Here is a 26,221-nt window from a genome sequence, read left to right on the forward strand (position 1 = left end):
TCCATCCTTCCATCCATCCTTCCTTCCATCCATCCATCTTTCCATCCATCCATCCACCCAGTTAGTTGCTCTGAGATGATTTTTATTAAGCCCCTTTCATGGCATCACAGCCACGGTCTCTACCTTTAGTATGATGTCTCCTGGCAGTAGCCGGCCGTCTCTGGCAATCACCCCATCACGATAGATGTGTTGGATAATGATATGGACCAGTGGGGTTTCGCTGCCTCCCACAAGCCTAATGGAGAGGCTTTCATTGGGATCCACTCTATTAATCTTGATGCTGGTAATTTCACCATCTGGAATCAGGTGATACAACCTTGGAAAGACTGAAATGGACAAAGACAGTATTTACTTAAGACGCCCACCCAATGGACATTTCCAGCCACTCTTCTTGCCAGACTTTAGTTTCAGCCAAACTAAACTATGCATTGTTCCTCATACATGTTTTCCATTTTCCTCCCTGCGTGCCAGCATCAGTTTCTTTGCCTGGAATGTGTTTTATTCTAGGCCTAAACCCAATTTTTCCTTCAAGGCCTGCATGAAATGATCCTTTTCAATTAAACTCTGCCATGATCCCTCATTCGCTGCTCTAATCATACCATTTCTCATAAAACTTTCTCTTCACTTCTCATAGCATCCAACCTTCTATTATGTTCCATGCCCATTTCTTCCATCTCCCACTGAATGCTAATATCCTTGAGGATGATGTCTGGCTCTGTGTACAGATCTCTGCACACAAGAGACTTGAGCCGGTGTTTGGGTGAACAGGGATGAATACAGGCATGGCCAGTCTTTATGGAAGGGACTGCAGTTTCATTCCTTGCGTATCAAGGAACAAAACAGAACAAATCTTCTCTTTTGCCTTCTCAGATCATTTTAAGATTTCTTCTGCCGGAATCACTGATTCAGAGCTAGGAGACTCAGATCATCGAGGCTGGCGTTTCAAACTTGATCTGTCAACTGAGGACTCTCCTTTCCCACGAGATAGTTCACGCCCTCCACCCTCTACCCCCCACCCCACTGTGCCCACACACGGACCTGCTCTAATCGATGCGCAGCTAGACGGCAAGTCAAATCTTTATTTTACAAGTGAAGACATTTGAGCTCAGAGAGAAGTGATGTGACTGGTTGGAGGTCGTGTCACTTAGTCAGGTGGCCCTCAGAGTCAGGTCAGAACCCAGGGCTCCTGATGACCAGCCTTCCTGTCACCTGCCTCAGGTTTCCCTGTAGCCAGGGGTTCACAGTCAGGGGACAGTCCCTCGGGGGACTTTCCCTATAGACCTATAAGCCAACAGAACCCACGGGCACTATTGTCTGAGCAGTGCGCAGAGGGGGCAGCACTGAACATGGGCCAGGCTACCCCTAGCTCGGTGGATGGAGCATTCCTCCTGCCTGCTTGGGGCTTGAGTTTGGACGAGGAAGGCAGAGGCACTCTGTCTCCTGTAGCTGCTGACAACTGCCTCTGCCCCAAGAGTCTCCCTTGATTACGTCATCTGGGAGGATCAAGACTGAAAGCCTCGTTCTGCCTAATACAGACTGTTATCAAAACCCATGACCTTAGTCCTTTTTCCCTAATGAACTGAGCTCACTAAATGAGTACTCAACTCTCTAGGAACAATACAGAAAGAACAAAGTTTTTCTAAGTATTGTAGAACACAATTAACAAAGCAATTGAGCAGACAGAGGAAGCCAGAGACACTGTGAATGTGTGTCCTTAACCTCCACTGGGATCTGATTTAAAATAGGTGATGGGTGTTGCTGTGAGGCTGTGGGCCAGCATCTGAACCTGCCAGTCCCTGGTGCTAATGGCACTAGGGTGACTCAGTTCAGTGAATGTTTAAGCTGCTCCGATTACATTAAGTAGATATACCACAAGCATTTGTTGGAACAGGTTTGGTGACAAGGAAATGGAAATTTTAAAAAAGTGTCTTGAGCAAAGAAAGATTTGGAAATAGTCAAAGCTGCTGATTTTCTTTCTCTCTTCCCCCTTCCTCCCAGCAAATTTACAAAACCATACTCCCAAACCTAACTGATTTGATAATCTGAGAGGACACACCCAATCATACCTATAAATGATGTTAATTAGAGCCACACTAGTGAAAGCCTAGTGAACTTAAAGAGACAAACAAAATAGGTCCAGAGACTTGGAAGCATGGTACAGACGGACAGATCTTGGGGGGGGGGGGGGGTGTTAACCAAAGAATGTATATATGCATATGGACACAGACAATAATGTGGTGAAGGCCTGGGATGGGGTGGGAATCAGGTAGAGGGGGGTAATGGGAGAAAAATGGGGGACATTTGTAATACTCTCAACAATAAAGATAAAATTTTAAAAATGAGTTAAATTTTTAAACTGCCAAACTTGTGTTGATCTAGGAAAAACACAAAATTGTTCAATATTCTGTCTTCCCTCAAGGACTAAAGAATATCATATTATTTAGTAAGAGTTTATACTGTATGTTGAGCATTGAACGAAGCAACTGGTATGCATAGTTTTTTTTAGTTCTAAAAATGCTATGAAGTGGATAATTATTGTCCCTGTTTATTTTTCAGATGGCAAATACTGAAGTGTAGAGAAGTTAATTAACTGGCCAGGGCCATGCCGCTGGTAAGTAGTAACCAGGCTCACTACTGACATAAGAAGTATGGATGAACCACACCTCGAGAGTTCACCAGATATCACTACCGGCCTCCCCGGATCTTCATACCTCACCCTGTTCCAGAGAAGCAGCTTCCGGAACATCTAGGGAAATCCCCTCTCCCATTCTACGGCTCTGCACACATCACACGGCTGCCCCTGCACCTTTCTGAAACACACTCCAACCCTGCGACAGTTCTACGCACAAGTTTTCAGGTGTATACGCGTCCAGACTCCTAAGGGGCGTCCAGGACCCTTCTAATCCGACGTGAACTAATCTCCCACGACTTTGCAACAGTCAAGATCTCCATGTCCATCCAGATAAGAACCCACTCCTTAAACACGGACAGCGCCGCCCTACTTGGAAGTGACGCTGCTCTCCCTAGGACTGCCATTGTCATTTATTTATACTCATCCTTTATGGCATTCTACTCTCCTTTAGTCTTGGATGAGCCTCTTGAAGCCGGGTACTGGGTTTTATCCTCTTTATATAAAATTACAGAGCCTCGGTTAGTGCCTTACACATAGAAATCTCTTATTTAAAATGTTTCTGCAATAAACATGCAAATAAATCTTATGTAGAGTGTAATTAAGGAGCCTTTAATACGAAAGGAAGACTGGTCTAAAGGAAGTTCTAGTCATTTCACTTATTCATTGCACAAACATTCAGCGGACACTTATGCAGATATTGTTTGACTTTGAGAATACAAAGGCTCAGAAAGAGAACCATTGTCCTTATAGGCACAGTTACAATGAAAATGATCATTGCTATAATAGAGATCCAGGTGCTTTAGAACACAAAGGGAGGGGGACTGAGGGAATCAGGGAGGACTTCAAGGAGGAGGCAAACCCTATTCTGGAAACAGGCATTGGAATGCCAGCTGATGGAGAGCGGAAGTACAGGCCAGACAACAGCATGGAAGTGAGCAAAAGACAATATTTACAGGAGTGGGATGATAAGTGCAGAATAGTTACAGCAAGCAGAGTGTGTGTGTGTGTGTGCATGTGTGTGTGTGTGTACAGGGTGAAAGGTGATAAGTGAGCAAGAAGGGCTAGTATAAGACTACTTACAATTTCTCTGAAGGCATGCTAAGGACAGTGGTTTGGGCTTACCTTCCAACACCCAGGAGAGAAGGGTACGAATCAGCGCTTAAGAGAGTGGGTTCTAGTACCAGAGGACCCGGTTTAAAATCCTGGGTGTGCCATTTTCTAGCTGGGTGACTTTGGACTAGTAACCTAATGTCTCTAGGTTTGTTTCCTCATCTGTAAAATGAGCATGATAATCCCTTAGTGTTGTTGCGATGTCTAAATGACTTAGAACATTACCTAGCACAGGAAGAGCTCAATTTTTTTAAGCTATTATTACTGCCCTGAAGTTCTAATATAAAACGAAAAGAAGGAAATAGGACAGTATTTCCTCAGCTCTGTTTAGGGGAAACACAGGATCTGAGATCCAATATCACCTTTGCATGGATTCTAGAGCCACCTTACTTGGATTCAACGCTTAGCAAGGCAATTTGGGCAAGCTAAGTAACCTCCCTATGCCTCAGTTTCCTCATCTGTCAAACAGCTACTCCCTAGGGTTGTCGTGTGGATTTCGTGAGTGAGGCATGGAAACCACTCAGAACCATATATCATACACAGTTGTAATAAGAACCAGTAGTTACATAGCATTTCCTCTTTGCCAGGCACTGTTCTAACTGCTTTTCACTTATTCACGATCATTATCCTTCGTGTGTGTTAAGGTAGCACCTGAAGGGAAGGGTTCTAACACCCTTCCCCTCAACTTACGTAAGAAGAGAACAGTAACTTCTGCTTGCAGTCACTTCCGTGAGAACTAGGCCAGTCAAGGTGGGAAACATTGTACACCCTTGGGAAGAGCGTCGTCGCAGAAAGCGAGCGGTGGTCCGGCTGGCACCACCCCTGGAGCGGTCAATCTGGAAGTCCAGCCCGTGCCCAGCCTGCGGGGTTCATTACCTTCAGGGGAAGTGGTGTTCTCAGAATTCTGTCTGCCCTGGTCAGCTTGGTTGGCAACTGCACTTCCGCTCTTTGTCCTTCGAAGAACGCTCAGAGCTCGGTTTATTTTCTTAAACGATCTGCTTCTGGCAGAGGATCGCTCAAAGGGCCGTGCTGGGGGAGAGAGCAGGAACACCTTGGACACCCGTGCGCGCACCCTGGACACCCGCGCGCGCGTCTGCTGAGAGCGCAGCGAAGCAGCGGCGACGCCTGCGGGCCGCAGGGTGCGCAGGTGCGGGGGTGTTTTCTAAAGGTTTCTACGACGAAACCGTATGTCTAGTTTAAAAACCCGGCTTTCTTCCTGCACGGGACTGCCTGACAGCACCTTTCTCGGGCAGCGCGGAGGGGAAGGCATTGTCGCTGCAGGAGAGACGCCTCTTAGGGCCGGTGTCAACCCCTTTCCCGATGAACCCAGGAGCTCGTGGTTTTATTTTACTTCGGAGAATTGGACACTGGGTCCCTGCCCAAACTACCGGAATGATTTCTCTTTAAGAGGAAACAGCAACGTCGAGAATGTTCCACAGTGAATATTCCACAGAGGGCCCCCCCCCCCCCCCCCCCCCCCCCCGGCAAGGCGCGCGTTCCCCGACCACTGCCCGTCTGACTCACCCCTACTTCGGTTGCTCCGGCCGAAGTCCGCCGGGCCGTTTGCTGGCTGACCGTCCTCCGCTGTGGGCACGTAGGCAGGGTTGTCCAGGCCCGGCTCGTCCGGCATCAAGGCGACGGTGGCAGCTGCGGAGACCTCTGGGCAGAGTGTGGCCGCGGTGAGGCTCGCACAGCCGTCGGCACAGCCATCCTGAGAGCGTCTCTTCCTGTCCTTGGTCAGGCCATAGTGCGAGGCCCCTTTACAGCTGCAACGAAGCCGGTGGACGTGAGACAGGGCTCCGGCGCGGCTCCCTGGCCAAGCAGCCTCTGCGCAGGCGCGCTCGCCACTCTCCCAGCCTGAGGGCGCACCCCATGCCCGCCTCCCCTCTCCCGTGTATGTACGCAGTGTACACGCGCCAAGCCAATGAACTGACAGTCTGAGAAAACTTTTGAAAGATGCTTATTGCAGTCTCTTAAAGCTCTTTACACTGGCCCCTGGAATGCAAATTCATGGAAGTTGTCATGGTATCTACGAGACTAGGTCTTGAGGCTGGTGACCTTCAACTATTTGGACTTGGTCATTCCTTCTTGCCAGTGTGTATGTTGACCACGAAAGTGCTTAGTCACATTCTCAGTCCTCTCTTTTGGGTTTACCTCCTAAAGCACTGAACATAGACAGCGAGTTTCTCTTAGATTCCTATTTAACTGTCCGTGGAAACAGTCACCACCACCACAACGCCACAGGGGTTTCCCAGGCATTGCATTTCTCCAGAGGAAGGCTTGCTAGCTTTCCTGCCCCACACCTGGGCTGGTCTCAGAGTGGCCAGGACGAGGGCTGGAGGTTCCCATGGACGGAAACTTTTCATTAATTGTCATGCCTTCTAACAATGGGAGAGTAAAACATCCAACACTGGGAGAATAAAACATCCATAATCTTTACAAAAACGATAACAAAAAGACGGTAACTGCCTATACCCAGTTACCATCCATGTTAAACAGCAGGCCCAAGGGCCAGGAGACCAGGGTTTGAGATGACCTCGGGCCACATTTTGCTATGAATGTACCTCCTGTGCCACTGGGCAAGTCGTTTCAGCTCTGGGTTGGGTGGGAAAATGGAGGTGACTCAACTATCTCATTGCACTGCGGTGAGGAAGCGGTGGCAGACCGCCAGCACCAGCTCCCACAGTTGTTGTGAGGGCAGAAATGATGTGGCTGAGCCCCTTTAAGAAGTGGCCATTTGCATAGAATGAATGCGCTAATTAATATTTTTTAATCAATTAATTACACAAAACCTTATATGTTTAAGCTATTTTACACAATTGATCTTAGCCAAAAGAATAAGAAGCAATGAACTATTTTAAACAACCCATTGGAGAGCCCATTTGGAACAATGCTTCATGTAGGGTGCTTGGAAGTAACCAGAATCAGATGGCATGCACACAGGATTTATATGGTCCATAGAGCCACACAGCTGGTGGATAGAAGGGCTTGTTGTATGGATCAGCATCCTTGCTTTCAAGTTTACCGAGCTATGAGATCTGGGGCAATTTGTTAACCTTGCTAAACTTTCTAATCTGTGCATACATCTTGGGTTGCTGTGAGGTCTGGCTGACATTAAGTATTGTCAAGAGTTTAGTACTTGGCCAGATAGATAGTAAGTTCTCAATAGATTATAGCTACTTCCATAATTCATCCATTAAAGATGTTTGTTTTTTACATCTGAGATGAGGATGCACCCATGACTGACTGATGGGTCACACAGCTTCTGCTGGGAGCCGAAGTCATGATGCCGATAACACTGCCTGAGCATGGCAAACATGGTCACAGCTGTCCATCTTGTCACTCCTATTGAGTCACATCCACTCTTGGTACCACGGCACTGAGTAGAATTGTCAATAAACATCTTAGAAGAAATTACAGTATGACTCAGTGTTGAAATGAAAAGTTACTGTATATATAGAAAGTTTCCAAAACAGCAGTGGCTTGTAAATGTGGTATCGATGAAGCAAATATTCATTGTTAGAGGGAGGACAGAAATTCCACATTTTCTTGCCAGGAGACAAGCAAATGCTTTATTTGCTTAGAAAGTACACTACCCCCCAAGGAGATGAAAAGTGGTGTTATATTTTGTTACTGAGATCATTCAAAAGGATTGACCTATTTTATGCCAAACAACACAACTAGAGGGCAGAAGTCACCAATTCATCTTCTATGGATTTCAGAACCCCAAGGGTCTGATGTGACCAATCCACACATCACAGGGATATCTGTGAAGGTGTTTTGAGATAATTCAACCAGTGGCAGATTTTAAAATTTTCTTTTCTTGTTGGTATATTAAATATAATATGTCATATCATTGGCATCTGAGATGTGATGAAATGTGGTTTTACTGTCAGTAGAAAGGGATTTTGATTACATAACCCTGCACCCTTATCTTATTGAAGATGAAACAAGCCTCCAGCTTCTAATACTAGTCTGTCCCTCACTGAAAATGTTCAAGCTTGCTGTTTGAATTGACGAGGTTTTACTGTTCTGATTAGCTGCTCTAGCTTGGAATTGTTCTGCTTACAAATAGCAAAGTGGTTGGTATGGGAATCTCAAAATTTGGAAGATACACTCTGTGTGATGGGAAAAAATAAAAGCCAGCGTGCATTTGAGCAGCTCCAAAGTCATAAATACATGAATGGAACACTTTTATGCAAGCCAGCAGTATTTCGTTAGCAATGCATGGGAAGGAAGTTCCTAGACTATTTAGTTGGACTGAGAAGAGTCTCTTTCCTTGGGGCAGCAATGCCCATGCCCTTAACCATGTGCTCAGCTAGAGCAGGAAATGAATTTTCCAACTGAACAAATGGCATGGCTTTCTGGGGGGATATAACATATCCCAGTGGTGAAAAAAGGGGCATCCTATTCTGCTGCCTCATTTGTGAGGAAGGTTAAAGTATTTAAAAGTATTCCAAGGTCACACCATTAAGAAACCATTGCTGTTATAAATCCTTAGAGTTCCAAAGACACATTTGAGTCCAGGAAAGGAAAACCTCATAAAATGGGTAAGTAAGCCTTCCCTATGGCCTCATATCACAATGGCTGGAGAGGGTACAGAATCTAGATTTAACTGTTTTGGCGCATAAGCAAGCCTTGGTAAAAAGGGTTCTGCTAAAGCAACTCATACTTGTATAATGTTGCTTGCTCCAGTTTCTTGGCGTAGCTTGAATCTGAGGCACAGAGTGATCTATGAAGGCAGCAGCTTGTACTTACTAATTATCTCTTTTGTGTTGACTAATACAGGGGCCTCTTGATTTACAAGCACAAAAGAGGGGAGGATAGGGGAAGAGCTGATTAGCATTGGCCAGTACAGGAACATACGGTGAACCCTGGGTTGTGTTCAAAGCAAGCAGGATTTATTCTGCCTTTTAGTTATCCTGAACACTAAGTACTCTCAGGTGGTGATGGGTGATGGCCATGAACTTGAAGGATGAACATAAGGAACATGGAAAACCATTTTTCAAACAAACCATGCACTTTTGATATGCTGTCTGTTCAACACAGCAACTCTGAAAATCATTTTTTTGTTGTTGTTACTGTTGTTAATAATGAAGTTGAGCCCAGCTGATGTGGCTCAGTGAAGTCCCATGGAGTGAGAGGTCTCAGTTTGATTCCCGGTCAGGGCACATGCCCGGGTTGCGGGTTCGATCCCCACAAGGGAGTGTGAATGAGGCAGCCAATTGATGTTTCTCTCTCACATCAATGTTTCTATCTCTCTCTCTCCCTTCCTTTCTCTCTAAAAAATCAATAAAAACATATAAAAAAATAATGGAATTGAGATCCTGAGCTCCTATATCAAAGTGAGCAGAGGCATGTTAGTCTTAATATAAGAATGCTGACCCTGGGTGTACCGTGGAGTATTTGTCCCTTTTGCAATGGTAGAGAGCAAGAAGAGAAAATGAATCCCCTTCTTGTAAAAATTTCTGAGCCCATGAATTCACTATTAACAGGGGTTGACCTGATGCAGGATGGGCTCCAGGCATAATTCAGAGAGGCTCTGATGGGGTGTCCTGTGCTGAGTTCAGCACACCAGGCAGCACAAGCTGGCTTGCAGGAGAGGATTACTTTGTGATTTTGAACTATCCACTATGACAGAAGAATAACAGTTGTCCACAAGAAAGCAAGTCTCAATACCCTCATCATAACAGTCTGGGTAACTTACAACCTCCCTTTGATCTAACTTCCCTCATTTTTTCTGTCTCAGTTCACTTTTGAATTAGGTAAACTTTGAGTCTGCTCCTCATGTTGAGTTCATTAATTGCCCAGTCTGGTCTACTTAAAGTGAGGCTTGCAAACTCATATGCTAGGTGAGGAAATGAGGGCGGTCAGCTGGGAGGGGAGGACCATGGTGTTTCAAGAGTGCAGCAGCCTATACAGTTACAGACTTTGCTGAGTGTGGCTTCAAGAAGACCAGCTCAAGAGCAATTAGTCAAAAAATGAAATAGAAAGAAAGAAAGAAAGAAAGAAAGAAAGAAAGAAAGAAAGAAAGGACATTTAATTAGAAAAAAAGAAGTAAAGCTGTCACGATTTGCAGATGACATGGTATTATACATAGAAAACCCTAAAGACTCCACCAAAAAAATTGTTAGAATAAATTCAGTAAACTTGTAGGATACCAAATAAATATACAAAGATATGTTGCATTTTTATACACTAATAATTATCTGTCAGAAAAATTTAAAACAATAATCCCACTAGCAATTACATCAAAAGGAATAAAATATGAGTAAATTTAACCAAGGAGGTAAAAGATCTGCACACTGAAAACTTTCATCAAGACATTGATGAAAGAAATTGAAGACACAAATAAATGCAAAGATAGTACATGGTCATAGATTAGAAGAATTAATATTGTTCAAATGTCCATATTCCTAAAGCAATCTATAGATTCAATGCAATCTCTATAAACACTCCAATGGCATTCTTCATAGAAGTGGAACAATCCTAGAATTTGTATGGAACCATGAAAACTCCAAATAGCCAAAGCAGTCTTGAGAAAGAAGAACAAAGCTGGAAGCATCATGATTCCTGATTTCAACCTATTTACAAAACTGCAGTAATTGAAACAGTATGGTTTTGGCATAAAAGCAGACGTAGATGAATGGCACAGAACAGAGAGGCCAGAAATAAGCACACACATGGCCAATTAATTTACAACAAAGAAACCAAGAATTACAATAGGGAAAAGACAGTCTTTTCAATAAAGGTGCTGGGAGAACTGAACAGCCACATACAAAAGAATGAAACTGGACCTCTATCTTACACCACACTAAAAACTTAAGTCAAAATGAATTAATGATGTGAATGTAAGAACTGAAACTATAAGACTCTTAGAGGAAAATATAGGTGGTAAGCTCCTTGACATTAGTCTTGGCAATGGTTTATTTTAGATCTGACACCAAAACAAAGAAACCAAAAGTAAAAATAAACAAATGGGACTGTATCAAACTAAAATACTTTTGCACAGTGAAGGAAACAATCAACAAAATGAAAAGACAAACTACAGAATGGGAGAGAATATTAGCAAATATTTTATAATTACCATATATCTGATAAAAGGTTAATATCTAAAATACATAAAGAATTTATAGAATTCAATAACAAAAAAAAAACAATCTGATTAAAAAAACGAGCAGATAATCTGAATAGACATTTTTCTAAAGATGACATATAGATGACCAACAGTACATAAAAACATGCTCAACATCACTAATCATCAGGGAAATACAAATCAAAACCACAGTGAGATATCACCTCACAACTGTTAGAATGACTGTTATCAAAAAGACAAATAAGTGGAGGTGAGGTTGGAGAAAAGGGAACCCTTGTGCACTGTTGGTAGGAAAGTAAAATAGTCGGCCATTACAAAAAACAGTATGGAGGTTCCTCAAAAAATTAAAAATAGAACTACCACAGGATCCAACAATTCCACTTTTGGGTATTTATCCAAGGAAATAAACACTAATTTGAAAGCTATCTACATTCACATTGCAGCATTTTTACAATAGCTAAAATAGGGAAAAAACTAAGTGTTCATCAGTAGATAAATGGATAAAGGAAAGGTGATTGACATACAGACACACACACACACACACACACACACACACTGGATTATCATTTAGCCATAAAAAGTAATGAAATCTTGCCATCTGTGACAACATGGATGGACCTTGAGGGCATTATGCTAAGTGCAATAAGCCACACAGAGAAAGGCAAATACCATATGATCTCATATGTAAAATCTTGAAAAATAAATAAAAACCAAGCTCATAGAAACAGAACAGATTAGTGGTTACCAGAGTGGTGTGTGTGTGGGGGGGGGGGGGGGGCGGGGGGTGAGGGTAGAATGGGTGAAGGTATCAATTAATACAAACTTCCATTTATAAAATAAATAAGTCATGGCATGTAATGTACAACATGGCTGCTATAATTGATAATATCGAATTGCATTTCTGAAAGCTGTTACGAGAGTAAATCTTAAAAGTTCTCACTGTGAAATTTTGTAATTATATATGGTGATGTTAAGTAGACTTATTATGAACATTTTGCAATATATACACATATCAAATCATTATGTTGTACACCTGAAACTACTGTTATATGTCAATTGTATCTCAATTTTAAAAATGATTGTGATACACCACATAAACAAAATGAAAGAGAAAAATCACATGATCATATCAATAGATGCAGAAAAAGCATTTGATAAAATCAAGCACCCATTTATGATAAAAACTCAGCAAAGTGGGAATAGAGGGCACATACCTCAACATAATAAAGACCATATGTGACAAACCCACAGCCAACATCATACTGAATAGAAAAACTACAAGCATTTCCCTTAAGATCAAAAACAAGATAGGAATGTCCACTTCTACCATTCTTATTCAACATAGTTCTGGAAGTCCTAGCCACAACAATCAGACAAGAAGAAGAAATAAAATGCATTCAAATTATAAAGAAAGAAGTTAAACTGTCATTATTTGCAGATGACATAATACTGCATATACAAAACCCTAAAGATTCCACCAAAAAACTACTAGAACTGGTAAATGAATTCTGCAACATAGCAGGATACAAAATAGACATCTGGAAATCTGTTGCATTTTTTGTACACCAATAATGAACTATCAGAAAGGGAAACTAAGAAAATGATCCCATTACAATTATAAAAAAAATACCTAGGAATAAATTAAACCAAAGAAATAAAAGACCTGTACTTGGAAAATGATAAAACACTGAAGAAAGAAATTGAAGAAGATACAAATAAATGGAAGCATATATCATGTTCATGAATAGGAAGAATTAACATCATTAAAATGTCCATACTACTGAAAGCAATCTATAGTTTCAATGCAATTCCTATCAAGAGACGAATGGCATATCAAAAAACTAGAACAAATATTCCAAAAATTTATATGGAACCAGCATAGAATCCAGATAGCCACAGCAATCTTGAGAAACAAGAGCAAAGTTGGAAGAATCACACTACCAAATATCAAACTATACTATAAGGCCATATTAGTCAAAACAGCATGGTACTGACATTAAAAACAGACATATAGATCAATGGAACAGAATAGAGAGCCCAGAAATAAACTATGCCTTTATGGTCAATTAATATTTGACAAAAGAGGCAAGAACATACAATGGGGTAAAGATAGCCTATTCAATAAATGGTGTTGGGAAAATTGGACAGATATGTACAAAGAAAAATAAAATGAGACCACCTTTTTACACCATATATAAGAATAAACTGAAAATGAATTAAAGACAAATGTTAGACTCAAAACCATAAAAGTCTTAGAAGAAAACACAGGCAATAAAATCTTGGACATTTCTTGTACCAATATTTTTTCTGATATATTTCCTCAGATACATCAGAAACAAAAGAAAAAATAAACAAATGGGACTACATCAAACCAGAAAGTTTTTGCACAGCAAAGGAAACCATCAACAAAATAAAAGGACAACACATTGAATGGGAAAACATATTTGCCAATGATACATCTGATAAGGGGTTAATATCCAAAATTTATAGAGAACTTATTAAACAATATAAAAATCTAATTAAAAATGGGCAAAGGACTTAATGGACACTTCTCCAAAGAGGACATACATATGGCCAATAGATATAGAGTTACCTCAAAAAATTAAAATTGGAACTGTTTTATGAACCAGCAATTCCACTTTTTGCAATATATCCAAAGAAACCCCAAACTCTAATTCAAAAGAATATATGCACTCCTATGTTCATTGCAGTGTTATTTACAGTAGCCAAGATCTGAAAGCAGCCCAACTGCCCATCAGTAGATGAGTGGATACAATAGCTATGGTACATTTACACAGTGGAACACTACTCGGCCATTGAAAAAAAAAAGGAAATCTTACCCTTTGCAACAGCAGGCATGGACTTGGAGAGTATTATGCTAAGTGCACAAAACCAATCAGGGAAAGACAAGTACCATGTGATTTCACTTATATGTGGAGTCTAATGAACAAAATTAACAAACAAGATAGAAACAGACTTATGAATAGAGAGAACAGACTGACAGCTGTCAGAGGGGTGGGGGGTTGAGGGACTGGGTGAAAAAGGTGAAGGACTTAAGCAAAATAAAAGAAATTTTAAAAGATCAGCCCAGTGTTGCTGAAGGGAGCAATTTGGAAGCTGAAATCCAGTTTTTAATGTGAAAGCTCTTGATTTTAAAAGTTGGAAGTAAGTTCAAAATTTTAAAGACCATCATGTTGGCCAAACAAAACACATCTGTAGGCCAGATCTATCTCCAGGGATGACAAATTGCAACTTCTGGGAATAAAATAAAACTGCCAATGTGGGTGAGTCAGGCTGATCTCTTCTCAGTCCTCCAGGAAGTACCACTAGCATCCTCCCTCCTTCCCCGAGCTCCCTCCTCCCCACTTGTATGAGGGTGAGTGTGCGGGCATGCATAGGGGAGACGGCCTGCGAGGGGTCCCCTTTCATTATTTGTCCCAGCCCCACTTCTGATCCAAGCCAGAGAATAAGATTGAATTCTCAACTGTTTCTCTTTCACTCCTGGGAGAGCTCAACGCTTGCCCAAAGCTATTATATAGTGGGAAAGGGAGACATCCAAACCTAATGAAGGTATTCACTTTCAGGCAAAGAGAATCAAGGTTCAGGGGTCTGGAGGAAGCAAGTTTCCCTGCCAAAAGTGGAGTCTTAGGCTTCAGCTGCTCTGCTGAACAGAATGAGTGACTCAAATTTTGCTCAAAGTGGGTAGCCAGGGGCAGCCTGGGAGACTGCTGTGGGGAGGGGATGGCCACTGTGAGAACAACAGACCCTCCTTTGTGTCCTTGAGTGAGGCATCGTGGAGATAGGCCTCTGGGAGCCTCGGGGACACACTGTGCCCCCGCTCACAGAAAGTCTGTGTCTTGGTGCTAGTGACTCCGCGGGCTGAGGGTGGGCCTTACTCATGCATGCATGGCTCCCAACTCATCTCCAGGGCTACCACCCAGGTCCTCCTGACACCAGACCTCCACAGCTTTGCAACACAGCCTACCTAGCCTAGCCCCCTCCCCATCCCCTCATCCAACCCGCCCTGACCACGCCAACACGGCTTTTTACTGCTGACATTCCAGGCCTGTCTCGGTCCATGTTGATCATGGCCTCACTACAGGCATGCAATACAGGCCTGCGTCACGACAGTCTGCAAGCCAAGAGGGGGTTGGGAAGAGAACTGCTAATGTCTATGGATCTGCTATGCGCTGCGTGTTATGCTTTACATCTGTGGTCTTTTTATCCTCCAAACTAGCCTGTCATATTGGTTAAACCACCTCCACGTCACAGCTGAGGATATGAAAGCCAGAAGGGAAGGAAGCCGTGTCCAGGTTCACAGGGTGGAGCTGGACCTGGAATCCAAGCTGTGGGGTTCCATGCTTTCTTTCCTCCCATGGCCTGGCCTCCAGCCCAGAGCCTGCCCTGCACTCCAGGCTCATATATCAAACTGCTTACCCCATGTCTTCACTTGCATGTCTCATAGGCATCTCAAGCTAACCTTCACTGCCAAACCTGCTTGTCCCGCATTCCCCCCGTTTCATTAAATAGCACCTTGCATCGGTCTGTCGTTCAGGCCAAAACCCTCGAGTCATCCCTGCTTCCTCTTCTTCTCTCCACACCCCAATTATCTAGCAAGATCTATCCAGGACCTAACTACTTCTCATCACTTCTGCTGCCACCACGCTGATCCAAGCCACCGTGGTCAATGCCCAGTTATTGCAACAGCCTCCTCAGGGGTTTTCCTGTTTCTACACTTGCTCCTCTTCCTCATCTATTCTCAACAGAGCAGTCAAAGGACCCTTTTACAATGGTCACCGTTTTACTAAAACACCATCCTTACAAGGTCCTGTGCTTTCCGTCCCGTTACTTTGGCTCTCATGTCCATCCCTCGCTCATTCAGCCCCTGCTGGTCTTCACACTTGCCCCGTATATTCCTGATTCAGGGGCTTTGCATTCTGCTGTTGTCTAGAATACTCTCTCTCCATGTGCCCTCCTGGTCTATGTCCATAATTAAGGCAATAGATCCTTTATCCCTTGATCGTTAAGATGGTTTCCTCACACTGGTGCCTGGAAGAGTTAGCTCACGGATTCCCATGTCACTCCTGGCCAATGGTCAAGGCACAACCACTCTGCCCCAGCTGATCGGTTAGCTTTGGGCACGTCTTGCTCCACGGGGTATAAAGCACTGGGGGAAAAGGGACAAAGCTTTGCGTACCTCGGTACCTTTCACAGGGTCTGCATCTCGCAGATCCCCTAGGGCAGGCACTCAGCAAACATGAGTTACCTTGAACCTAACCAGCAGCCATCCTGTTGGTGGTGTTTGTTGAAATTACCAAACTGGAAATTGATGGCTCCATGGACACCGTCCTGGTGACATGTGACTTGCGGCTGATTGTGATGCTGATGCCAGCCTCCCTTCGCCCTCAGCGAGCTCAGGATTTTCCTTTTCATTTCCGCACACTCCAACTCAAGATGAGACCAACAAAAGAGGGAAAGAAGACTTTTTTTCCATTTCTCTTTCTTTTTCTAACTATTTCCCTAATAACTTAACAGGATTTTATTTATCTGTGTTTTAAAACTATTAAGCAAGTAGGAAGACTAAGAGTAATTATTACCATATACCTTCTTTTGCTAGATTATGCTGGTGCAGTAGAGTGTTTTTAAGAGTGATTTTGAAATGTTTTTCCATCAGTGAACACTTACGGGAGGACCTCCTGAGGAAGACAGAGCAGCCAAGTAGAAAACGCACAGACTTTCAAGTTGGAAACGCCTGTTGTGAATCCTGGGTCTGTCACTTTTGAGCTCTGTGACTCTGAATAAGTTCCTTAATTACTCTGACCCTTGTTTCTAAGATGTAAACTGGGAAAATAATATTTACTGAGGTTTCAAGATTCATGCCAAGTGCCTAACTACCTGGAATATAGTAACTCAATGCGCAGTGACTAGCATAGTTATTATCTATCAGGCACAATGTTAGACACGATGGGTGCAAAGGAAAATACTACACAGTGTTTGCACCCAAGGAGACTGCTGAAAACAGAACCCCACCGCGCCGCATTATCAGAGAGAGTTTGAGGGATGAGCCAAGTGTTGGGAGAGCTCAGCCAAAGGGGCCCCTCATTACTCTGCCTGGGGTGATCAGGGAAGGCTTTTCAGAAGAGGTGAAATCTGAGCTGAGCCTAGGAAAACGAGTGATACTGGTTTAGCAGACTAGGTGTGAAGGTCACATTCAAAGGCTCCAAGGACATAAGTGCATGGTAGTTGCCAGGAATATTAGATTCAGTGCAGACTTAGTCCCAAATGACACAGACAGGTAAAGAACAGAGCTGAAGTGAGATCGAAGATGAAGAGAAATGCTCAGGGTAACGCTGGGGATAAAACCCAGGACGCCTGGCCACTATGTAGTCCATTGCTCACTTCTGGTTTGGTAGGGCTAAGCCATGCCCTTGGGGGCCAGGGACAAGTGGGCACTGAGAAGTCTGGTGCTGACCCAGGTAGGTGGGACCAGGAAGGATGAAGGTGACAAGGGAAGGCTCACAATCACCTCCTGACACAGATTCCGTGACCATCCGTCCAAAGCAGACCACTCCTCCCTGCCTACCAGTCATACTTCTACTTCCATGGTGCTTACATGTTTGAAAGTTATTTTTATGTTTATTTGCTTCTCTTTTAAATAACGGCCTCTGCCCCCCTCCCAATAGAATATAGCTCCCCCCAATAGAATACAGCCCCCTCAATAGAATATAGCTCCCCCCCAATAGAATACAGTCCCCCCCCCAATAGAATATAGCTTCCATAAGAGTAAATGTTCATCCTCGTCCTGCTCATCTGTGCAGAGAGCACTCATGGGCGGGAGGCAGCCATGTGCATCAGAGCAGCCTGAGAGATTCTGGGAGCTGCTGTTTCTCTTGCTCCTTTTAGTAGATGTTTTCTGTTTGTACTTTTAATAGTGCTGGCCCAGATATGTTTTAATCATTGCAGGCGGTCTTGATTCTTCTTTTTGGAGGGAAGAAGGCAGGCTATGTCTTTTAAATATATCACTAATATTTCATGACCCTCTTTAGGGAAGCACTAGAAATCTTTATTGTGTAGAAGATAAAAATAAATGCATCAGTCATCATCTTCCAAAACAGTCCCATTTGAGCTCACTGAGCCCACCCTCGAGCAGGACCCAGCCTTGCTAATTAAGTCCTGATCCTGTCACTTGGAAAAGACTCAAGTAACAGCAATACAATGTCTATTCATATGAGCCCTCTGGTTCTCAGGCAGCCTGGGCCCGAGCACTGGGCCCATTTCAGGAACTTTCTGAGTTCTGATTGGATCATTGTGTTCTACATTTCACTTGCAATACCTGCTGCTTCTTAAATAATATCTCTTTGGTCTAAGAACATTAGGTAGGGTCATTATTTGTTATTTGGATTACTTTTTCTCCCCAAGTTAAAACCCATATTCCCTGAGGTCAAATTACATGACCACTCACTTAGCTAGCAGAAACCATATGTGAAAAAAAATCATTAGCACTTTTGTGTAGTCACGGGTGAAGTGAACATCAGTTAGTAAGTAAAAGAGGTCAGAGCTTGGGCAAGCCCACCCTCTGGGAGTCAGCTGAGGCTCTGGAGTATGAACTTGAGCCCTAAAGGCCCTCACCTTGGAGAGTCCAAGCACTTCTTACATCACCACAAGCGCACGCTCCTTCCTCTCGTTAGCCCCTATCTTCTGCTTCAAACCACCAGGGGCAATGTCCCCAGCAGCTCCAACCATCCTGCCTCACTTGTTAATGAATACCAGACAGAGAAAATTCAAAACACACTGGGAAACGACATGGACACACAGGCCAAGCTTCAGGCAGCTGGAACCCCGTCTTTCTGCCTGGGCAGGATGAGGTGGGGAGACGTGCAGGGTGCTCTTACAGCAGAACCAGCTCAGGAAACAAACGGTGCAGTGCCAACCTCAGCAAGCGACTCGCTGTTTACTAAACGTGCTGACTCGTGCCGTGGGGTAGATCAGCCGTGCTGTGCAGGCATGAGAACGTTTGGCTCATCTGCACAGTGTTCTTCTTTTACCTAATGTTAAAGGCTCTCCTTTCCTAGGTTTTCTTTTAGTTTATAGACTTACGTCTGTAAGACGATCTGCGGCTACATCCTTTTGTCCTTCAAATTTCAACACTAGTTAATAATAACTTATAATTACAGCCAACACAGTACACATACCGTGGACCAGATACTAGTCTACGTACTTTGTCCATATTAAGCCATGCAGTTCTCACGTCATCCCAATAAGGAACGCCCCCCCCCCGCCCCCATCACCATTTTGCTAATGAGAAATTAAAGTACAGAGGAACTAAATAACTTTTCCAAGGTCACACAGCTGGTAAGTGGAGGGGCTGGGATTTGAACCTAAAGCAGACAGACTTTTAGTTGAGGTGTAAACCTTAGGATGAGATGCACCCTCGTGGCTTCTGATGCGGATGCGAGTACAATGTAAGAGGCAGGGAAAAGGCATGCAAAATTAAGAGCAGGTTACTTACAACCTCGTACTCTTTAGTACAGATATATTTCCCTGCCCGGCTGCTCCCAGGACTACACACAGCATGGGCTGGCGAGTGTGGCCTGTCCTCACCACCTAGGCATCTTCACTGCAGGGGACAAGCATGAGCCGGGAGCTCCCAGCTGCCTGGGCCTGCCCACTGCTGACAACAGGGCCACGGTCAGCGTGTGTGCTTGGTGGGTCGGCAGGCAGGGGGGTGGCCACAGTGGTCCTCACATGTCCTAGGACTTGCTATCTTCCTGCCCTTCTTCTTCTCTGGAAACAACCTGACTATCTCTGAGAATGGGTGTGGCCCCTAGCATCCTAGCGGCAGAAGCTTAAAATGATCCTGTCTGGGTGTGTGGGCACCTCTAGGGATTTATTTCTTCTTCCTCTAGAGGGAGCCCCTCAGTCCGCACACTCATATTCAAAAACACTGTGTAAATACACAGCAATTGTGGTGAAATAGGATTTATGGGGAGAAAGAGGCTTACCTATTTATTCCATGCAACCTAAGAGTATACCTTCTGTTAATCAGAAGTCATGAGAGAAACCACCGAGTTGTTCTTTGTTCTGTGCTTGGTCTTTGTCACTAGGCATAGCAGTGGGGTTTCTCCTGTCAAACTCCACCCCAGCTGGGTTATATTATCCCCTTTATACAGATGGGGAAAAAGACACTCAGAGGTATTAAGGAATTTATCCAAGATGACACGGCACTAAAGCCAAGGAGCTGAAAGTCGATCATACCTCTATCTGAGATTTTGTTGTTGTTGACTTTATTATTATTATTATTATTTTTTTTTATCCTCATCCGAGGACATTTTTCCATTTTTTGTTCAGGTAGAGTGGGGTGGGGAGAGAGAGGAACAGAGAGAGAGAAACATCGATGTGAAAGGGACACATCGAGTGGCCGCCACCCGCACAACTGACCAGGGCCGGGGACAAACTGCAACCGAGGTACATGCCCCTAGCGGGAACCGAACCCGGGTCTCTCAGGACCGCAGGCCGATGCTCCAACCGCTGAGCCAAACCGGCCAGGGCTGTTGTTGTTGACTTTAAACCTGTGTACAACTGTCAAGGTACCTTATGATAATATTAATAACTAATGCACATGGTTCGTAACATGGGTCAGGCAGTTCTAAGCACTTTGTTTATTTAATCCTCACAAGAACTGAATGAGATAGATGTGATTATTATCCCCATTTTGCAGATGTGGAAATGTAACACAAAGGTTCACTTGCCTGGGGACACACAGTATCTAGGGGGACCAACCACCTCAGTTTGCCTAGGGCTGACTGGGGTCTTGGGATGTGGGATTTTCAGTTTCAAAACTGGGCCAGTCTCAGTCAAGCCAGGACGATTATCTCTGAGAATCGCCCCACAAGAGGCAGAGACAGGGCTTTAAGTCAGAGTTGCAACTCCAAGAACATGCTCTTCACCGTGGTATTCTGCTACGTTTTTTCCCTTCTCCTATGTTTTGCCCAAGGATTTAATAGAAACAGAAGAGAGTTGGGTGGGGGCCTTTGTGGTTTCAGGTCCTCCCAGCGTGTGCTCGCATGAAGCGTTTTAGAAGGGCGTCCAAAAAGCCACCCCCAAACTGCTGCGTCAGCACATCCCTCCCGGCAGCCCTTGCAGGTCCAAACGGCATGAAATCCCAGGGCTCCCAGCAGCCAGAGGAATCCACTCCACTGTTTAGTCAGGACGAGCCCAGCTGATAGGCAGGAGGGTCTGATGAATACCAGCACCGTTCCCTGGGGTGACACCTAAGGACTTCAGCCCTGAAACCAGATGTGAAATTGACAGCAGTTAATGAGGGATGGTTGAGGGCTCAGCCCAGTCCACACACCAGGTCAATTCTTCACAGAGACGGCAGGCGAGTTTATCCATTCTCTGGTCTCCAGCATCTTTGGAGTCACGAAGTTTTTTCCCTAGGCACTTGGGGGAGGGAGAGCAGACCATTCTCATACTGCAGATGATTTAAGCTTTTCTTCAGCTACCCATGAATTAGGGTGTGTGTGTGGTGCTCATGGCAGTGGTAATGGTTGCGGGGGGGCATCTTCTTGTTGGTTAACATTTGGTCCCTGCAATTCTTGGTTTCCATTCAGAATTATCAGCCTTCCTTTTCAAAGCACTTGGAAATAATCAAAGTCCAGCTTCCCATTGTTGAGAAACCAGGCTATGGATCAACTGTACTTACTATTTCAGGGCTGACTAGGAAATGTTTTTAGGGAAACTGGGAACGGGTGCTGAGGGTTTCCAAATCTCAGAACTGGCTGCCCAGTGAGGTTTCCTGAGTGGCTTTGAAAGCAGCTGCCTAGCTTTCCAGCCACCCGGGGTGCATCTTATGTGAGTGCCCAGAGTTTGTGTGACGTCTGCATGCCCCAGGGCCTGTCCAGAGGTTCTCGCAGCTCAGTGTGGGGAGGGAGCGCGGGGCTGTGAGAAGGTGGTGCGGCATTTGAGTGGAAATCATTCCCAGACAGCATTGTAAAGCATTCCCTTCATTCTTCAGAGTGCATTCCACTCCAGCTCTTAGGATAACTATGAAATGCTTGGGTTTCTCCAAGCCCTTTGTGAGCTGAGTATCAGGAGCCCTCCCAGGTCCACTACTTGGCGCTCAGATATGGAGAGAGTGTGTTCTTCCTCACTCAGTTTGAGACTGTGTCACGTGGAGATGATTCTTTCATGCCAAGTCTTTGTGTATGAAACTAACAGGTATCCTATTTTCCCAGCCTGTTTATATTTGTTAAATGAGCTTTCTCATTTAACCTTACTCCTCCCGAGAATGTTAAATTTCCCCAGAATTGTGTCATGCAAATGGAGGAGAGAGTGGATTTTTCTATTTGCAGGAAATGCTGTTATTTACTTACTGGGTAATTGAAATCCTCTCCTTTATCCCTCTCTCCTGCCTGGCCTTCCGTTTGGCCATTGCTCTGCTCAGTTTCTTTGGCAAAATGAGTGACTGCACCGGACAAGGCTCTTTGCAGTCGAGCACATCTACGAACTGTCCCTCCTCACATCAAAGCCACTTCCACCATAGTTCCCGTCCAAGCTGGCCTCTCACCTGGAGTGGCTGCTGTTCAAAAAAATCCAGCTCATTTTATGCAAAGCCTGCCTCTGATCTCACCATCGCTACTGAAGTCTCATAGTAATCTTTCTTGTCTCTGAGCTCATTCACCAATTGTTCCACAGATATTTGAATGACCACTCAAGTCTACCAAATGTAAGGCACATGGCGAGGTGCTCCTAAGACTCAGCCCTCTCACCCTGAGCAACCGAGCACCGAAATGAGACAGAAGACAAAGAAGCACAGTGTGAACTACACCTGCTCTACCCCAGGACTCAGTTTCATTACATGATGATGCGATGGACACTGGATGGGTCTCTTCAACTAGATTGTAAACTCCCTGAGACCATCTTTTATATTCTCCACCTTTCATACATGGTTCAGAACATGACATATAGATAGGATGTTTCAAAATATAGAATAGAAAGAAAGTAAGAATAACCCATAACTCTACCCTCAGGAGAGAATCCTGTTAATCTATTAGTATCTACTCTTCCCATCTCTTTGCCAATGCATAAACACACGCGTTTGATTTTTGTGTTGTTTTTCCATAACTGGACCAAGTAAAATGTACATTTTTAGGGCTTTTAAGACATACTGCTAAATAACTCAATCATCATTCTATCAACATGCTTATTCATTTATCTGGTAGTTCATAACCTCGGCTAAACAATAGAATCACCCAGGAAGATTTAAACAATCCAGCCTATCAGGTAGTTCAGCCCAATTAAATCAGAATCTCTGGGATAGGTCTACAAATATCTGTCTGTCTTTATAAAGCTTCCAGGCGATTCTAATGTGTGTCCATGGTCGAGAACAACTACCTCAATCCTTTCCATCTCACCAGTTATTTTAATCAAATTAATTACCCAATCTGCTTAGAACTGACGGCCCACTGACCAATCATTCCTGTGTGAATTCGTGAAATCTTTCATTTCTTTGTTGATGTCTGGGTGACCAGGTGTCCTTGTTCTAGGGTAGCTATTGAGTTTTCCCCCTCACTGACGACTGTGCTGGGAACCATTTCTGGTCAGGTCTGGGGTAGTGGGACACAGTTATGCAGGTCCCTTGGGGAAAAGGTGAGCTAGGGTTTCTTTCTCTTCTACACTTGGACCTGGGAATAAAGAGAACTAGGGCTCACTGCCATCTCCTTCACTGGACTGTGTCCACTAGCCCTGACCCTCCACATGTGTGGGGGCGGGGCGGGGGGCTACACTGCAAAGCACTAATCAGTGTTTCATCTAAAATACTAGGAGTTGAATTCTTACAGTTTTATTTATTTGCACAATATATTTAATATATAATCAGGCAAGCAACCCATCAAAGGATGGCCAATATGACCACAAAACATATAGTTCAAGGGATAAATTGAAAGGCCATTCCAGTAAACATAGTATTGGATTCCTGTGGCTTAAAATATAAGCCATATTAAAGTTTTTTTTTTCCATTACTTTAAATGGTTAAAACCTTTGACTAGAATCTATTGAATTCTCTTTCAGCTCTAACCATAAGTCTAAAATAATAAGACCCTATTGGGAGCTATGCTGAATGCTTGATATATAATAGGCTTTCAATGAACACTTATTGAATAATGATACAGGCAATATTTCAATAATTAGATTCTTGATTCCAACTACTTATCCAACAATGTTTCTCTGTTCCCACTTCTATATCCTCATATAAGAATTGAAATAACTTTAATACCACCCCTACTTTCTTACATCCCATTATTTCCATACCCAGGTCTCCAAATACATACACTAAGATTTTAAACACCTTGAGGTGAGTAAATGCTTAAGGTACTACTTGCCCACTATATGTTCTTAGTGGATGGTTTTTCAATAAACAGATTATAGAATTTTCCTCTGTGTTCAACTCCCTGTCTCTACTATTGAGCCTTCAACAGGGCAGGATCTAGTGTTGACTGCTGTTACCGACTGAATCTTAAGTATGACTTTAGCTACTACTTTCTATCCCTTGTGGGCTGACATTGCCTTTTGGGTTTCAATCCATTTGATTGTTGTTCCTTTTCCTTCTTTAGACATTCAACAATCCCCAGGGAAGGGATAGCAAAGAAAGGAAACAGAAAAAAAACATAAATAAAGCCTAAACTTTGGTCACTTGCCAACCATCCAATTTATCACTCAAACTGTTCATGACTAAGTTCTATCACCAGAGAACTAAACTGAAATCAATTGGGTCACACATTTTAATCTGTCCGATCATTCCAGTGTGAATAAACAAGGTCCCCAGATTTATTAGGGCAAAGCAGACTTCCAAGTTGTTCAAATCAAGGTTTTACCCATCTGCTAACAATGGACACCGGGAGAGGAGAAAGTCAAGCTGCAGAGTATTATCACAAACAGCAATAATTCATATCTCTCTGTGATAAAATTTGGCGCTAACATCATTTGGATCTGAACTCTTAGATGCTTTAAATTTTTGTTACTATGTTAGGCATTTCATCGATTACGAATTGTTTATCATAATACAAATACAAATGAATAATTGCATTTGTATTAAGGAACCTCCAGAAATCTTCCAAGACCAACCCAGTTATAGGTTTATGTTCCTGGCCAAGAATATGTAAAGAATTGTTATAGAGAAAGAAGGTTATATTTTGAACTTTGAAAATGATTATCTCAAGCTGTATAAGGAGTTTTCAAATATAAATATGCACTTCTAACGTAAGATCAGATAGTGGTGTACCAGAAGGAAACCCTAGGTTTTCTGCTTCATAGGTGAACTTGAAAGTTTAGTGTTGGCCTCCTCAAGTGAGGACAGACTCAGATACATTGCAGAAATCACTCTGGATTCAGGTAGCTTCAGACACTTGAAACAATGAGTGGCTCTCTTTACTTTGCCAATTGCCCTAAAATATGCTGTGAGGGCTCTGTTCCCACTGTTCCCCTCCTCCTGCCTGCCTGGCAGTGATAAAGATTTGGTTAATTACAGTAGAGGATTTAGTTAATCATGATATGGGAACTGATCTTCAGAAGTCAACTTTTTCTATTAACTTAATTGTAATCTGGCTGGTCAGCCTATTCTTAAATTGACCATCAATTGGATTGCATAAAACTGATGTTTTGGATAAGAGTCTTTGTTCCTCCAGAAAACCAGGAGATTTGGCTCACTTAATATCTGCTCTCTTAATGCTAATAGTATTAATGTGTTTGGGGAAAACATGGTTTGATAAGAAACAGTCCTATGGTTTAAGTCAAGATGTGTTTCCCCCCCACCCTCATTTTAAAATGACAGTCAACAAGGCTTTCATTGGAACTTGGTAGCGGAACAATCATAACCTCATTGAAACTATGATTTGAAGAGTTAGTCCTGGGGAGCGGGGCTTCCTATTCTGGTAATAACCCCAGAGCCAGGGCTGGCGGTGGCAGAGGACGTGGCACTCACGGGAGCCCTGTACTATCCTTTCATATTTCATAGTAACCACCAACTGTGGGGACAATTGTGTTGTTTTGCTCCATTGTATAGATAAGAAAATAGATTCAGGGATGCTAAGTCACTCACCCAAGTTTGTGCACACTAGAAGTCCAAGATGCATTTCCTCGAAGCCATTCAGTTCTATCACAACTAGTACATGGCACAACAAGGAATGAAAGCTAGTTCTGTGAGACTTGAAGACTGGATCTTTCTGCCAGTACACGTTACCTCCAGGACTAATCCAATTCCTGGAAAGTTCATTGCGTTTCTGAGGAGACTACAAGTAAGGTTTCGAGAAAATGAACACAGACGGGCAGTGTGGGTCCGGCATGAAGGTTTGCAACTGAGGGCTTGAGGCTTGACACGAAGCTAG

General features: G+C 43.5%; 1 protein-coding gene across 2 annotated transcripts in view; it reads right to left on the reverse strand.

Moving 5' to 3' along the window:
* Positions 1 to 26,221, reverse strand: part of LNX1 (ligand of numb-protein X 1) — a 90,309-nt gene that overhangs the window by 28,103 nt on the left and 35,985 nt on the right. For both annotated transcript variants that reach the window (XM_036252189.1, XM_036252180.1), the window contains exons 2-4: positions 5,267 to 5,508; positions 4,619 to 4,771; positions 124 to 326 (exon numbers count right to left, since the gene is read on the reverse strand). In XM_036252189.1, the coding sequence (XP_036108082.1) occupies positions 124 to 326; positions 4,619 to 4,771; positions 5,267 to 5,508 (598 nt within the window). The remainder of the gene's footprint in view (positions 1 to 123; positions 327 to 4,618; positions 4,772 to 5,266; positions 5,509 to 26,221) is intronic.

Source organism: Molossus molossus, unplaced genomic scaffold (assembly GCF_014108415.1).
Source record: "Molossus molossus isolate mMolMol1 unplaced genomic scaffold, mMolMol1.p scaffold_m16_p_1, whole genome shotgun sequence".
NCBI classification, from domain to species: Eukaryota; Metazoa; Chordata; class Mammalia; order Chiroptera; family Molossidae; genus Molossus; species Molossus molossus.